At 40.3% G+C, this 15,152-nt stretch overlaps 1 protein-coding gene across 1 annotated transcript; it reads left to right on the forward strand.

The window, feature by feature from the left end:
• Positions 1-706: 706 nt before the first annotated feature.
• pnpla3 (patatin-like phospholipase domain containing 3) lies at positions 707-14,210 on the forward strand. Its single transcript, XM_047575594.1, has 9 exons — positions 707-1,177; positions 2,339-2,571; positions 2,665-2,730; positions 7,193-7,402; positions 10,759-10,819; positions 10,952-11,128; positions 11,507-11,639; positions 11,723-11,830; positions 12,248-14,210. Exons 1-9 carry the CDS (start codon positions 991-993, stop codon positions 12,489-12,491), a joined length of 1,419 nt encoding a protein of 472 aa, XP_047431550.1. The 5' UTR covers positions 707-990; the 3' UTR covers positions 12,492-14,210.
• The last annotated feature ends 942 nt before the right edge of the window (positions 14,211-15,152 follow it).

The following is a 15,152-nucleotide window of genomic DNA, read 5'->3' on the forward strand; positions in this document are numbered from 1 at the left end:
GAGATTTAGAATTAAAGACATTTGCAAATGCAAATTCCTGCGATTGCAATTCTTCACATTTTCCCCACAATTTTTGGGATAATGTGGAAATTATGTCCTTTAAAAATGAAAGTTGCAACGTAATTAAGAGTTCAAACAAGTGAGGTGTCTTAATACTTTTCAGACTAACGAAATGCACATTGTATGTACTTAATGTTATGTGTTAATGTTAAATATGTCTTAATGTTACAGGTTAAACGTGGATTTACACCTCCGCCTACAAAAATGGCCTACCACATTTTGCATGTTACATATTCACAAGAAGTCACGTGGCCGGTCCTTGTGTCCAAATGCTCACTTCGTAATCTTGATTTGACCGCATGCACAGTAAAGTATATCGTGAGGCGGGACGAGCGCATGAGAAGTCAACAAACATCATTCTGCGAGGCGTGGAACCTTGTTGAAGGAGGATTTCCTTTGTTTTTCTCATTATAGGTTTCACGCGTTACGTCACCGTGCGTCATAAATCCCTCTTGTTGCTTATTGGTTCATGTTTTGACGACAGAATTGATAGACGTGCAATAATCCAATCATAATGTCAGTGAAATATGTTGCCTTTATGGTAAATCGTAAATCTTACATTACGGACGCCTTCTGTGGCTTTACGTTCAGATTCAAGTGGAAACAGATATGGTCAGCGGACGAGATTATAGCACAATAAATTTGTTATTAACAACGCCGGGAGACAAAATATATAAATGCCCCAGCTTAACGCTGGCTGACGTACAGTAACAGTAACAGTGTATCTTAAATGGCATTCTGGTTACTTACGAAATATTGATACTGCTGACGGCGCCTGAACGCACCATAAGAAGTTTATACGGAGCCAGCTGTTGGAACCCGGTTAGTCTACTCTCCGCTGTGAGTACCGGGAACATCAGCTCTCTCGGTTGCGGCGCACTCGGTGACATTCTCCGTTCTCAAGGTTCCCCAGCCGGGGCATGCCCCGCCATGTTCGACCTAAACGGCGGCTGGAACTTGTCCTTCGCCGGATGCGGGTTCCTGGGGATTTACCACATCGGAGTTGCCAGTTGCCTGCTGGAGAAAGCGCCTTACCTCATTAAAGGGGCTACCAGGCTGTACGGGGCCTCCGCCGGTGCTCTAACTGCCGCGGTGCTCGCCAGCCAGGCACCCATAAGTAAGACACAGAGACTAGTTTTATCTTTCGTGTTGTTTGATGATAACGTCTCACAATGAGGCATGTATGTATAAGTTTGGGTATAAGTGAGAAAACAAATGTAATATATGAAGCTTTGTTCAGACATTATTAACCGTGAACGTCATTTCCATGCGAATACAAAACGATTATTAACGCTTAATAGCAATTTATCATTATTGCTATTATACATGCTACATTAATATACATGCTACATTAATATACAAGTGATACACGTTTGTTTCTTAGAATTTTTCTAAAGCGGCATTGAATGTTGCTTTACTGACTCAAATGCTGATAAAATAGTGCAGTTAATAATACAGTTGAACGGAATCAGGCTACAAATGTAGAAAAAAAACAACAACAGAGTTTAGGAAAAAAAAATACAAAAAGGTGCACAAAAGAAAAATAAATGATATTGAAAATTGTGCAGGGTTTGAGCCAGTAACCCAAATGAAGTGGGGATTCAAGATGACTTTTGTCATATGTGCTGTGCTGTGCTTTTACTGTACAATTGAATTCTTACTTAAAGAAATGCAAAACCTAGAAAGAACAACGTGTGTATATATATTTTAAAACAAAAAGGTGCAAGAGATCGAGGGAGCCTCCTGCTACAGATACAGCCAGTGGCAGTGATGGAGAAGTGAGGCTGTTTGGGAATCTGATGGCTTGACGTAAAAGTAGAAGAAATGCACCCTAAAACCAGTTATTAAACTGTAATTCTACTGTCAGTTCAGAGTTGTCAGTCGTTGCCAGCTTCAGACTATAAAACCTACCACGAGGATTAAAACTGCAGGGCAGACTGACAGTCCCTCATTTATATTTGTTCTGCCTGTGTTTCAGTGTGAAATGGTGGCATGGAATTCCTGGGTCATAAGATAACATGCATGTGGTTGGGTCCGAGGCACTGTTTCACTTTCTGTCTCACAACTGATATCAGCAAACAGACTGACCGACGCTCATGTACTTATAGGAATCTAGGGCTTTAGCAGTCACAACAGCCCAAGTCACTTTAGATCACTGACCATGGTAGCTTCAGAGAATGTCGATCTAGCCATATTCACACTTTGTTTGACCTGATTGATCCTCAGATAGAGGTGTAGCTTAAAACGTTTTTTTTTCTTTGTTCTTTCTCTTATTCAGCTAAATGCTGTGAAGATGTCATTGAGGTGGCAAGGGAGGCCAGGAAGAGAAACCTGGGCCCCCTTCACCCAACCTTCAACCTCGTCAAGGTGATGAAGTCCGGCCTGGACCGTGATCTGCCTTCCGATGCGCACACCCTGGCCTCGGGGCGGCTCTGTATTTCTTTGACCAGAGTGTCTGATGGAGAGAACGTGCTAGTGTCCGAATTTAGCTCCAAGGAGGAGCTCATCCAGGTACGGCAAGGGCAGCCAGCAGCGGTGGTGGTGGTCATCTCACAAGACACAGATATGCATTTTCCTTGGTTTAACCCTGCGCTCTCTCCACAGGCGCTGATCTGTAGCTGTTTCATTCCCATCTACTGTGGTCTGATTCCTCCGTCCTTCAGAGGAGTGGTACGTGGTTGACTTTGGTTTGGCCCAGTTATAATGTCTACTCCTTGAAATAGCTTCTGCTTTATTGCACATGATCGGCACCCTTAAGAGGGAAGCGTGTGACTAAAAGGAAAGTAGAAAAAGAAGAAGGAAGCTTGAATGGTGAAAACAAAGTCTGAGCTAAGCAAAATTAAAATGTAATTGGTCAGAAATCTGAGAGATAAATCCTTAGGAGTCTGCATGTCAAAACATTCTTATTAGGTGGACGGTGTTCTGTCAGGATGCACCTGTGATTCAAAACTCAAAATTTGACAGAATTATGGAGTTTATAGCTGCTGCTTTGGGATATAGGCTATTGAACTAAAAATACAGGTCAAGATGCAAAACCGCTTCCCATAGCAAATAATTCTCATGTTCACACACGCAAAGAACCGCAGCAGTCGAATACCAAGTCCTAGTTTCTGATTGAGGCATTTGATCTGTTGGACTTTGGCAGTGATCTCATCCAGTAATCAGGACACCAGGTAATGCACAATCATTACTTAAGTCAGCAAGAGAGATTCGGTTCCAGTTATGTACTAATAACAAAATAAAAAAAAAAGTTCACGTGCAATCAAAGCTATAAAATTTATCAACCAAACAATAAACAGAATTATGCAACCCTGTCTTCCAGACATGCCACCTTTATCAATGAGTCGTTGTAATAATCAGTTTCTGTTTGCAAAATACAAAGGTTAATGACTGTATTTAATAAAGGCGGAAAGCGTCAGTTAAAATGTGAAAACAGCTGAAGTGTCGGTTTGAAAACGGTTAATATATGTATCGAAAGCAAATCCCTGTAGTGGCTAACATGGAGGAACAAAAGCTGTTGATGGTTATCCACTGAAAGCGGTTGAAAAATGCTGAAATGTCAGTTAAGGGAGCATACAAGCAGATGAGATTTAAAAAACAATAGAAGATTCAGCTTGGAATATAGACATTGAAAGGAGCTGAAGTGACTGTGGAAGTTTTAAGTTTATCTTCCTAAAACAGTTTAACTGTTTTCAGTTGAACAGTTTTCAAGTACATGAACAAAAAAGTTAAGATGTAATGACAACTAAAACAGCGCTTTAATGATTTCAGGCTTATCTGTATTTCTGTTGAACTGGCGCTTGTGTAAATAGTTAGTACTGACATAGGGGTTCCTAGAAAAATGACCATGTTTTTTAGTCTCCTCTGGGAGTCATGGGATGCGGGTTGCTGTAGGTGCCACTCAGACACCATGTGTTACAAATTACCATTTGCAACAGCAGTGAAACTTGTGCACAAAGATGCCACATAAGCTGGAAAACACCTTTTTCCACTGAAGGTAAAATAACTCTCATTTAAAGAGTACAGAATGGAGGCTGGTGTTGGTTAAAGTGCTACAAGTGAGAGTGGTTAATGTTGCATTGAGTGGAGTCACTGCAGTGATTTGAAGATTCAGATAAAGAGAAAGAGATGAGGCTTTCAGTTGAAGTGTATTTACTGAGCACAGCTTTAATGTTTTTTTTTTTAAAGGATGAATGCCGGTGAAATTTCAAAATAGTCAAAATAGATAAAATAATCAATCAAGAATAACAACCTAGAATAGCTAGAATCCGCCATCTTAAATGCAATTGCATTAAATTTTGCTATTTTGTATAATAATAATTATCCAGGCAGTGAAGCACCACAGTGACAAATCACGGAATCTCCAATAAACCCCTCTTTGTGGACAGTTTGGAGTATTTTAAGCTGAATAGAGACAGTTATCTGAGACTTTGGACCGAAGCTAAGTGATAAAACCCACATGAAATTGAGTGTTTTCACTAAGATATTTATATACTAGATATTGCTCAACTTTTTAGAAAGCTGCCTGTATGTTAATGTATTCTGCCTGCAGGCGTTATTTGTAGATTCTGTACATTGTGTACCCAGCTACACAGACTGTCTGCTGGTTCAGAGCCTAATAAAGTGTGAGTCACAACTTTGCGTGAGTGAACATTCACATGATGCATGACAACACATGGGCAAATGTGTGTGTATATACACTGCCACCTGGATTTAACTGAGCAGATAGGTAGGAGCCTCATATTGGATAATTGCTGCATGGGTGATTGTTTTTCAGCTGGAAACAAGTTATTTCACCCCAACTGATGCAATGCGTAGCTTCTCATTTCTTCAACAACCATGTCGAAAGACATATCCCGTGGTGGTGAAAAATATTTTAGTCTGTTTTAGAAGGGTCAAATCATTGGCATGCATTAAGCAGAGAAAACATCTAAGAAGACTGAAGCAGAAACTACTACCATTGGGTTAAGAAGTGTCCAATGCATTATTAAAAACTGTAAGGATAGCGGAGAACCATCATCTTCCAGGATGAAATATTGTCAGAAAAAATCCTGATTGATCGTGATTGGTGATCACGTAAACATTTGGTGCAATCAGATATAAGAATAACAATTGTAGAACTCAGGGTTATGTTAAATAGTGAAATAAGACTGAACAGCTGTGTAGCCTTAAGAAAAACACTAATCAGTGAGGCTAACAAAAAAAAAGGCTTCAATCTGCTAGGGAGCATAGAGATTGGACTCTGGAGCAATGGAAGAAGGTCATGTGGTCGGATGAGTCCAGATTGACCCAGTTCCAGAGGGATGATGCGTCAGGGTAAGAAGAGAGGCAGATGAAGTGATGGACCCATCATGCCTAGTGTCTCCTGTACCAGCCCCTGGGGGCAGTGCTATGATCTGGGGTTGATGCAGTTGCTCAGGTCTAGGTTCAGCAACATTATGCCCAAACAAAGAGGTCAGCTGACTACCTGAATATTCTGAATGACCAGGTTATTCCATCAGTTCATTTTTTTTTTTTTTTTGTCCCTGGTGGCATGGGCAGATTACAAGATGACAATGCCACGATTCATGGGCCTCAAATTGTGAAAGAGTGGTTCAGGGAGCATAAGACATCATTGTCACATGGATTGGACACCAGAGTCCAGATCTTAACCCCAGTGAGAATGTTTGTGATGTGCTGGAGAAGGCTTTGGGCAGTAATCAGACTCTCCCATCATCGATACAAGATCTTGGTGAAAAATGAATGCAACACTGGATGGAAATATATCTTGTGACATCCCACAGATACTTGATCAGTTTGGGATCTAGTGAATTTGGAGGCCAGGTCAACACCTTGTGCTGTTCTTCATGTGTTTTTAGTTTTTCCTAAACTGCACACCTTCACACACCTATACCAGTTCCTATGAGGTGAATTGTAACACTTCTAAGGTTGATGAGAAAGTATTGGTATTATAGTAGCTGGGTAACAAAATAAACACTTTTTTTACTCTGAACCACAAATATCTACATCATGTCAGTAAGGCTTTTTCCCTGGGTGCCATGAATGTTGGACACCCTAGTTGTTCAGATATTAACCAAAGTGGTGGACTCCTAATGTTCGTTAAGAACGTCAGTGCTCTCTGATTGGCAGAATGTTGTCTTGGGCATTTCCCCCACTGCAGTTCTCTGTTACAAAGCATTAGATATACACTCAGGGGCAAATGTTTTAGTCACTATTAGTAAAGGGGAATGCTTTCAAAATAATACCATGAATGTTTTTTGTTTAGTAATGCTACTTCTCGGATTACTCGGTGTGAATACTCACTACCTTTAAAACACCCAAAGTTCTCTTTCATTCACAATATAGTTTTGCTTTGCTTCTGTAGACTTAGTCTCTCTCTGTCTATTCGTGAACTCCAAGACAGACTCAATAATGTTGAGATTAGGGCCCTGTGGTTGTTGTGTCAGTGCTTACAGGCGTCTTCGTCCTCCTTGTAGCTGAACATAGTTGGTTTGAGCTTATTGCCATGCTCCACAAAGAATCTACGACCAGACTCCTCCAGATGACACTGCATGATGGATAAAAATCTAAGTAAATACATTATAATATTTGAAGCTGAAATAATCATAAAATAGGTCCAGCCTTTAAGTAGAAAAGTCAGTGTTAACGGTGAGAAGAGTTTTACTACAGGTTAAAACATTTACAGCAAATTCTCTGAGTGAATAGTGAACCCTGCTGACCTACATTCCCTATGTGTCCTACTTTCTGCTTTCAGCATGGCATTTCCAAACACAGAGCCAACACTTTCAGACATTGCCAGACTGAATGGGATTTTACATCTGGCATTTAGAATGAGGTCAATTCCCTTAAGCGCTCTAAAAAGGAAAGCCCTCCTTTCATTTTTTGGTGTTGCGCATGACGAGTTCTTTCAAATTTTCAAAGTGACGTCTGCGACGGTACATGAAAGCAATCACCTGCCAAAGTGGAAGTGATTCAAAATATGATTGGATCCATTATCATTCTAGAGCACTTAAAGTTCAGGATGATCCATACTGACTACACAGTAACAGACTAAATCCACCTCAGCAAAGTCTGCATTAACTGAAAGTAGGTACAGTGCATGCATCATTTCTATCTGTCTCTGTGTCCTTAGCGTTACGTGGATGGTGGGATCAGCGATAACTTGCCGCAGTCCGAGCTGAAGAACACCATCACCATATCTCCCTTCTCCGGTGAAAGCGACATTTGTCCCCGGGACAACTCCAGCAGCTTCCATGAGCTGCGCTTCACAAACACCAGCATCCAAATGAACCTGGGCAACATGTACCGCCTCACCAGGGCTCTGTTTCCACCAGAACCTAAGGTAAGGACCAGTCAAGCATTACAGGGCATTACACATGGAGGAGCAGCTGATAACATGACAACATTATCTTAAAGAGCATATGTACTGTATGAGCTAGGGCCTTCAATAAATAAAAGGTTCAGTCATGATTAATCACATGATTTCCTAAGGTTTTACCCAAGTTAGATGCACTGAATCTTTTTCAAGTTGAAATTAATCTTATAAACATCTCTGAAAGCTCAGTCCATAGCTCAATAAAAACCGCGTTGCTATTCCGTTACCCATGTCTTTTTTGGTCTTTAACTATTTTTTTTATCCATTTCTGCTTGTTTGTTCATTGTTCTTGTCCTTTTGACAATAAAGAGCATATTTCTTTACTACCTGTATTATCTTTGCAGGGTAAAATTATTGACTGTGGGCTAACTTCAGAGACTGCTTGTTTTGCCACATCTTAGCTGCAAGCCTTTAGCTTTAATCACTTCCTGAATTTCCAAACTATGACCCGTGCAGCCTGAGGTTGTAAAAAGCTTAGTTTTAAAAGCTTTCATTATGACAGCCCTTACATAAACCTATGATTCTGAGTGCTGGTGTTTATAGTTCCCTTATATTAAACCAAGGAAGTGGGGGCATGTCCATATTAATACAGTCTATGGTCTAAACCATCACAATGGGCGACAAAAGATGCTGCATCTTGCTCGCCACAACTTCTTGACAAAAAGACCTTCTTATTTTCTTAACACTGTCTCTAGCACCTTCAGTGCCATCATAAGAAGCTATGAGTAGTAATCAGAGACCAGTGCATAGACCTTTGACTGACCCACAACAAAAAGAATTACTCTCTAATCACCTAAATTGATACAGTGACCATCTTACCCACTCTGTGTGGTCCACCTATTGTAGATTTTTTTGGGAAACAAGGAACACCATTAGAAATCTGGGGCATCATGAAATGGGATATACAATATTTAATATTATGGAAACTATGCCACAATAAAATGAGCCCTGAATGATTTTATAACCTGCAATAAATAAGGAAATATTGTAGGGAAATATTGTAGTTTTTCCTTGCTCTCCAATCCTTCCACAGCCATCATGCCATCTGATCTTGCCTTCAAACCAAAACCTTATAATTTCATGGTAGCTAACAACTAGCTGTAGCTTCATCTAATTGACCATGCACGGCAGTATGAAAGCATAGCACTTTAATGCAGGACATATGGCAGCCCTCCAGTTAATGGGAATGGAGGTAGTGAGTGTGTTGTGCAAGCATGGGGCCTGTATCTGCGTGAAAAAGAAAAAAAAGAAGAAGTTAAAAGGAGAACTTCAACCTCAAGCTCCAGTATCTTGTTTTGGCATGTTATCTCCCTCTGATTTCATGTTTCCTCATGTCATACCAGTCGCTGTGATAATCATTGGTTAAACTCTTGTATGAGGTGAGCTTTGACCTCGATGGAGCAGACCTGTCTGCTGGGATGTTTTCGTCCAACAGACTCACCGCACCACTCAAGCGTAAATGAATGTTATATCTCAAACACACCATTATGTAAGAAATCCTTTCACAAATCTCTGTTTCAGAAGCACGTGTGTTCTTAGCGCATTCCTCAAGGGAGGAATGACCTTGCTATACCACGCCACCTGAAAAACAATTCGACCCGTACACGCTTGAGCCAGTAACTTGGCAGGCCATGACCTCTGTGGTCTGACCATTGCAGCCAGTGGATTGGCTGTGAGCACATATGCTGATGGCACAAGAACCGTATCGAATAAGTTTCTTTTGTGCAATGAAACAGACTGACCACAGGGACATGACTGTGTCATAAATACAGTGAGTGATAGAAGACCATGTCCTTCTGGCTTTCTAATAGATAGTGATATCTTAACGCTGACTAGCAAACACATCTCTTTGTATCAGCTGTGTCCTGTGTCAGCAAATGTAACCAGAGTTTATATAGTGACTATATTCTCACATATATTGAAAATTGCTTCAACACAGAGAACGTGGAAACAGGTGTTTTCATTAGAATAACTTGCACCAACTAGTAGTTGAATAACTAAAATGACAGCTTGGAAGATAATAGTCTTGTGCCTCAAAAACAGTCGTGACTCATCAGAGAATGGACATGGTTCTCTGAGGGTGTCCTGTGGAGTTTGGAAACAGAATGTTGTTAGTGGGGGTCTTTAGGTCCTATGGGTTGAGGGGTCTTTGTGGATCATTGTTCTGTGTGTGTCTGTGTCATACTGCATCCTGCAGGGGATGGCTGCTGCCATTTAGGAAGTTATTGAGTGTTATTATTACAGGTCTAAGTGAGTGCTACATGTCTAAGGAACATCCACTGGAATGCCAGGTCCAAAAGTTGAGTTAACATTGAATTGATGATCAATGATATGTACTCCTCCTGTCAGTGGTTTTAACGTTATGCCTGATCAGTGTACCTTATCTGTAGTATAGCTGTAGTTGTAGTATTGTAGCTTAGAGTTCATAGTTGCACTCAGTGCACATTAAATCACACATTATCGGCGTGACATTTCTTGTTAAACCAGAGATTATGTGTCACAGCGTGAGATGTTGGAAATGTTGCACATCTTTATGTACACAACGAGCTAGTTATTTTCACAAGTTAACAGCCTAAGAAAAGCTAATTGCTGCATGGCTCTAGCTGTGAAAAAACATATGATATCAAAACATATCTCATCCTCCCTTGTAGTTGGGTATAGCAACTTAACTCCCTGCAAAACCTCCAACATCGTCATACATTTTTGGGACCAGTGGAGTTTGCCTTATAGTTTCCAATATACAGAATTCCATTTAAATAATATGTGAGACTTTAAATACTGAAATCATAACAAACCTATCTGTGTTTTTTATTTAATAACTGTTTTCTTTTGGCAATGTAGTTCACTTAATATCAGGGTTTAATTAGTTTTTATTGAGTATTTTAAATCTCTCACAGTGTGGATGCGGACTTTAACACATAGCACATAACTTTCAGATGTGCTCTTTTAAAGGAGAGATAAGCTTAATGTCTGTTTGGTCAAGCCATCAAAAATATAAATATTCCTTTAAAATGCCCATTATTTTAGTACTTATTTATTATCTTAGTCAGATTTTTTATTCACTTAGACATTGGAAAAGACTTTCCTAAAATGTTTTTTTGTGTAGTTTTGTTATAATTAAGCTACATATCGTTCATGCAGATAATTTATTTATAACAAAAATAGCCTGACTGTAACTTAAACGTGGCAAAGAAGGCAGAGAAAATGACAGTCAAATTCTAGGGAGTTTTAAGGTTGACATTGCAGATTTTAAAAGCAATAAAAAACTTTCTGTTCCTTTGTGTTATTTTGCATATGTTAGATATGTTGTCTTGTCTCAACAGATACTGGCTGAGATGTGTCAGAGCGGTTATAAAGATGCTCTACGCTTCCTCGAAGAGAACAGTGAGTTCTCTATTATTGTGTTACCGTGGTGACTCTTGACTAAGATCACCTGGCTATGATGCATCCCTATCCCTATCACCCTCTAGCTTGATCTTTGGACTGTGTCACTTATGTCATATTTTGTGACGCCAGACCTGCTGATGCTGGAGTGTCCGAGCTCGGGGCCCTCCCCGGCAGAGAGCCCTGCGAGCTGCTGTTGCAACCACACTGAAACAACGAAAGAGTGGGTGCTCCGGAGGCTCCGCCTGCTGCGCAAACAACACTGGTGGTTGGATGAGCAGATCGCTCTGCCTACGTCAATCAAGAAAGGTTGGCTGCCTTTCCAGACTCAACTGGCTTAGCTGGGAAAATGTGTTTGAGGCACGTTTTTGTGTTTCGACCTCACAGATTACATAATGTCTCTTTAAACTAGGGATGTCCCGATCAAGTTATTTCGCCATGTTCTGATATCGATCTCTTAATATTCAGTATCGGCCAATTCGAGTCCCTATCCGATCTTAAATAAACCAAATTCTCTCCCTCTGTTTTTAGTGGCTTTGACGCTAGCCAACGGCCACTAAAACAGAAGAAGTTGTCTTGCTCTGTGTTTTCCTTGATACTGATCGCGACGTTTCTACTTAAAACAAATTTGTAGATAATGTTACAAGCATGGCATGTGGTTGACTATCCTGTTTTTGCGTCTGTCAGTGTTCTGCGAAGCCTGCCAAGATAAATCCGGCCTGTACGCTAAGGTGTCTGAGATGCTGCCAGTGAGAGTGGCTTCCTACATGCTCATGCCATACACACTTCCTGTACAGTCAGCCTACTCCGTGGCCCAGAGGTGAGGTGACACAAGCTTTAAGCATCGGCTTTGGGGGAGACTAACGCCCAAATGTATTTAACATGATGTCTCGTTTGGACAAGGTTTGTGGAGTGGATCCCAGAGGTGCCAACTGATGTGCGCTGGCTGTTCAGCGTGGCAGGTGATGTGTACCGACAGGCCTGGAGAGGACAACCAGGCGGCTCCATCAGGTGATTTGATTGAATAACTGTAGCAGCTTTAGGACAAAATCCTTTCTAGTGGTGGAATGCCAAAAACAGAATTTAGATGAATTAGTCTAGTGGGACATTGTAAGATTCCCCAGGTTAGGAAGACTCAGTCTCAGTATTTTATAATTATTAATTGTGTTACTTTTGCTGTCATTGTCATGGAATCTCTCATTTGTGAGCAATAGCCAAACACAGATTCTCTGAAAACATGGGCTAGCGTTGTTGTAGCTGTAGTGAGTCTAGTTTGACACATACTGAGGACCAGACACTGAGCCTATTATGGACATGCCACTATATATAATATATGAGAATAAACTGGCTTCCTGTCTATTGCTTCTACGTATAAATATTATTTGAAATAAGTGAAACTCTTACACGCATGTATAATTGCATATGCAGTGAACCAAATCTGAGGAAATGCTTGAGTGTGCCTCCACTGCCTTCGGAGCGTGACGGTCCTCTGCAAAGAGACGCCCTGCCTGCTCTCTCCTCCCTCGACCTCCACGGAAACTACTGGGAGGTCCCCAAATCTACCTCCTCCTCATCCCAGCCTCACCCTCCTCTCATCGCACCCTTATCTCCACAACAAGTCTGCTTCTTTGTCGGATCGCAGGATGAACCCCACAGCCATGAACAGCAGTAAAACAATTCAGGACCTTCCCTTTACCAATGATGTGGCCACATTTCAGCACAGATGCTTTGGCCGGTGTTAAAGGTTTGAACAAATGAGCACTACTGTGTAACTATTTGACACGTTGACAGAACACTCCAAGTGTTTTATATTTTCATGCAATCTAGACAGCGTGACAACTAACCTAGGATCAAAAATTTTGTAATCTGTTTCAATGTGCTGAACAAAGAAACCTATTAACCTCACGCCTACAGCCCTACCTATCTGTTAGTTTGGAATTAGCATCCACTCTGGTACACTTCATTTAATGAAGTTTCTGTCACTTTAGAAATTACTTTGTGGCTAGATCCACAATAAGCTAACAACATTTTACAGTGCTGAAAAAGAAACTATTTCCACAGCATGCCAAAACTTGCCCCATACTGGCCTTCTACTAGCTAGCTACGGAAAACCACAAAAGGACAAAATGTGCACTATATCCTTTTCAACTGCTAGTTCCTGTTATTTTGAAGAACAGGCTTTAGGAAAATGAATGACAGAACAGCTACTCAAAAATGAAGCCAAAGCAAGTAGAGCTCCCCCTGGTGCAAGTAATCGATATTGTGGCTCTCCATGTCTCCACTATCGGACTGTGCAGCACAGACTCTGGATCGAAACTCACACGATGACACCACCTGTATACCTGGAAAGTAGCATCAGTTTGGCCAATACAAGGAGGTGGGGACATGTTGCCATATTTATACAGTCTATGATTTAAGGCATTGATTATTCCCAGCAGATTACAACAATTTCAGCAGAGACAACTTATCGGTTATAGAACTGCTGTTGTCCCTCCTCTTCTGGCATTCGTTTTAGTGAATGAATGTGGCCCTACTATAACGTACCATTTCAGCTATATGACACACTAGAACACCAAGCTAGTGTTTTCACATTCCAATGAGAGAAGAACAAAAAAAAAACAAAAAAGGTGTGTACACATTCAGCTGACTGAACAAGCGTTACCTCAGGAATTGAGGAATAGCATCACCACAACACGCAACAAGAATGTTTTCAGCACTAGTTCCCACAATTAGACCCTGCTTCTCATTGTAACATCCACTGCAATGCATGCATTACTTTAAACATTTTAACGAAGGTCCACGCCAATTTATGAGTATACATTACAATAACTTAATTACCTTTAACTCAGGTTATGTCAAGTACAGTTGCAGCCTAATCAGCAACTAATTTTCGTACATGTAAAGCCAGCAGCTCACCAGCATTTTTGGAACCAAGCGGCTGCTGGTATGTGTTTTGAAAGAACTGTAAAACATATGCAACCAGTGATGTTAAATATCGGTGTTGTCAGTAGCTGTAGATAAAAATAACAGCTGTATAAAAAGAAAGAGTGGCTTATAATTGTAAAACTTTGGGGTGTGCCAACATGGAAGAGGGTTACTGAGGACTTAAGAAACTTTTTCACATTCCACAACTATTGTTTAATCTGAAATAAAAAGTAACAATACATTAACTTTTTAAAATGGAATGATTTTAATGTGTTGCCTTCTTCTAACTGTAAAACATGAGCTAGAAATGTCGTTTTCCTGCACCTTTGGAACAAGCTTTATGGTCCAACCCTCAACCTTTAAAATGTTTTGTGTCAGTTATCACTTGTCTGTAACGGTATGTTACCACACTCTTGTGTCATGTACAACACTGTTATTATTTAAAAATTAAACAATTGTAAATGGATTGATTGTGTGATTTTATGCTTTCTGCATCCAAGTGCGCACAAAAATAAAAACCAAATCCAAAGAATTTCCTCATTTATCCCAGTGAAAAGCCCCGTTACGTTGAATACAGTGTTATTGGTGCCAACTGCCAGACCCAGCTCTAAAATTGATCTCCAGATAAAAACAAGTCGGCACTGAATACAGATGACACGGATGTGACCAAGAATGAGGCCTTTGTGTAAGAGCAGCTCTCAGAGCATGAGGTCAAAGATTCTCTGATGAGACATAACTCAGAACTCCAAATATGTGCTGAGATATTGCTCAGTGGTGAAAGCATCATAGTTTGGGGTGCATCTTAGGAGAAGGAAGAGGGAGAGTGTCCATCAGAACGGAGGGAAGGATGGATACTGTATCTCTTTTTTTTCCTGTAATTTCCTGTAATAAAAGTTCTTTGATTCTGATTCTGAAACAAAGGTTTTAAGAGAAAACCTCCTCCGAGATGCAGTGACCTGAGACGATGCGAATCACTCACCTTTTAACATGAGTAAAGTCAAACAGTCAACATAAGGCTCTAAGACTAAAACCAAAATGAATATCTGTGGGGCAACCTGAAGATAGAAAATGAAACGCTTCCCATCTAGTTTCATAGTTGACACACACGGAATGCTTCACCACAAACCTCCATCAACCTCCATCCAAAGATCTGATACCTTCTGACACATGCAAAACATTTTAATTTCAAATAAATCTATAAAATACATCCTAAATTTTTGGAAAGGATTTATTGAAATCCCACAAGGTCATTTTCACAGATCTCATATCAGTGGTATACCCATTTTTTTCAGTTCAGTTCAACTTAATTCAGTGTCTCTGTTTTACATTTAATTTGATTTGTTTACATTACATAAATCATATTTAATTATTTTATTACAAAACAAGAATGTTAAAACTACCTGTGCCC

Source organism: Mugil cephalus, chromosome 22 (assembly GCF_022458985.1).
Source record: "Mugil cephalus isolate CIBA_MC_2020 chromosome 22, CIBA_Mcephalus_1.1, whole genome shotgun sequence".
NCBI lineage: Eukaryota > Metazoa > Chordata > Actinopteri > Mugiliformes > Mugilidae > Mugil > Mugil cephalus.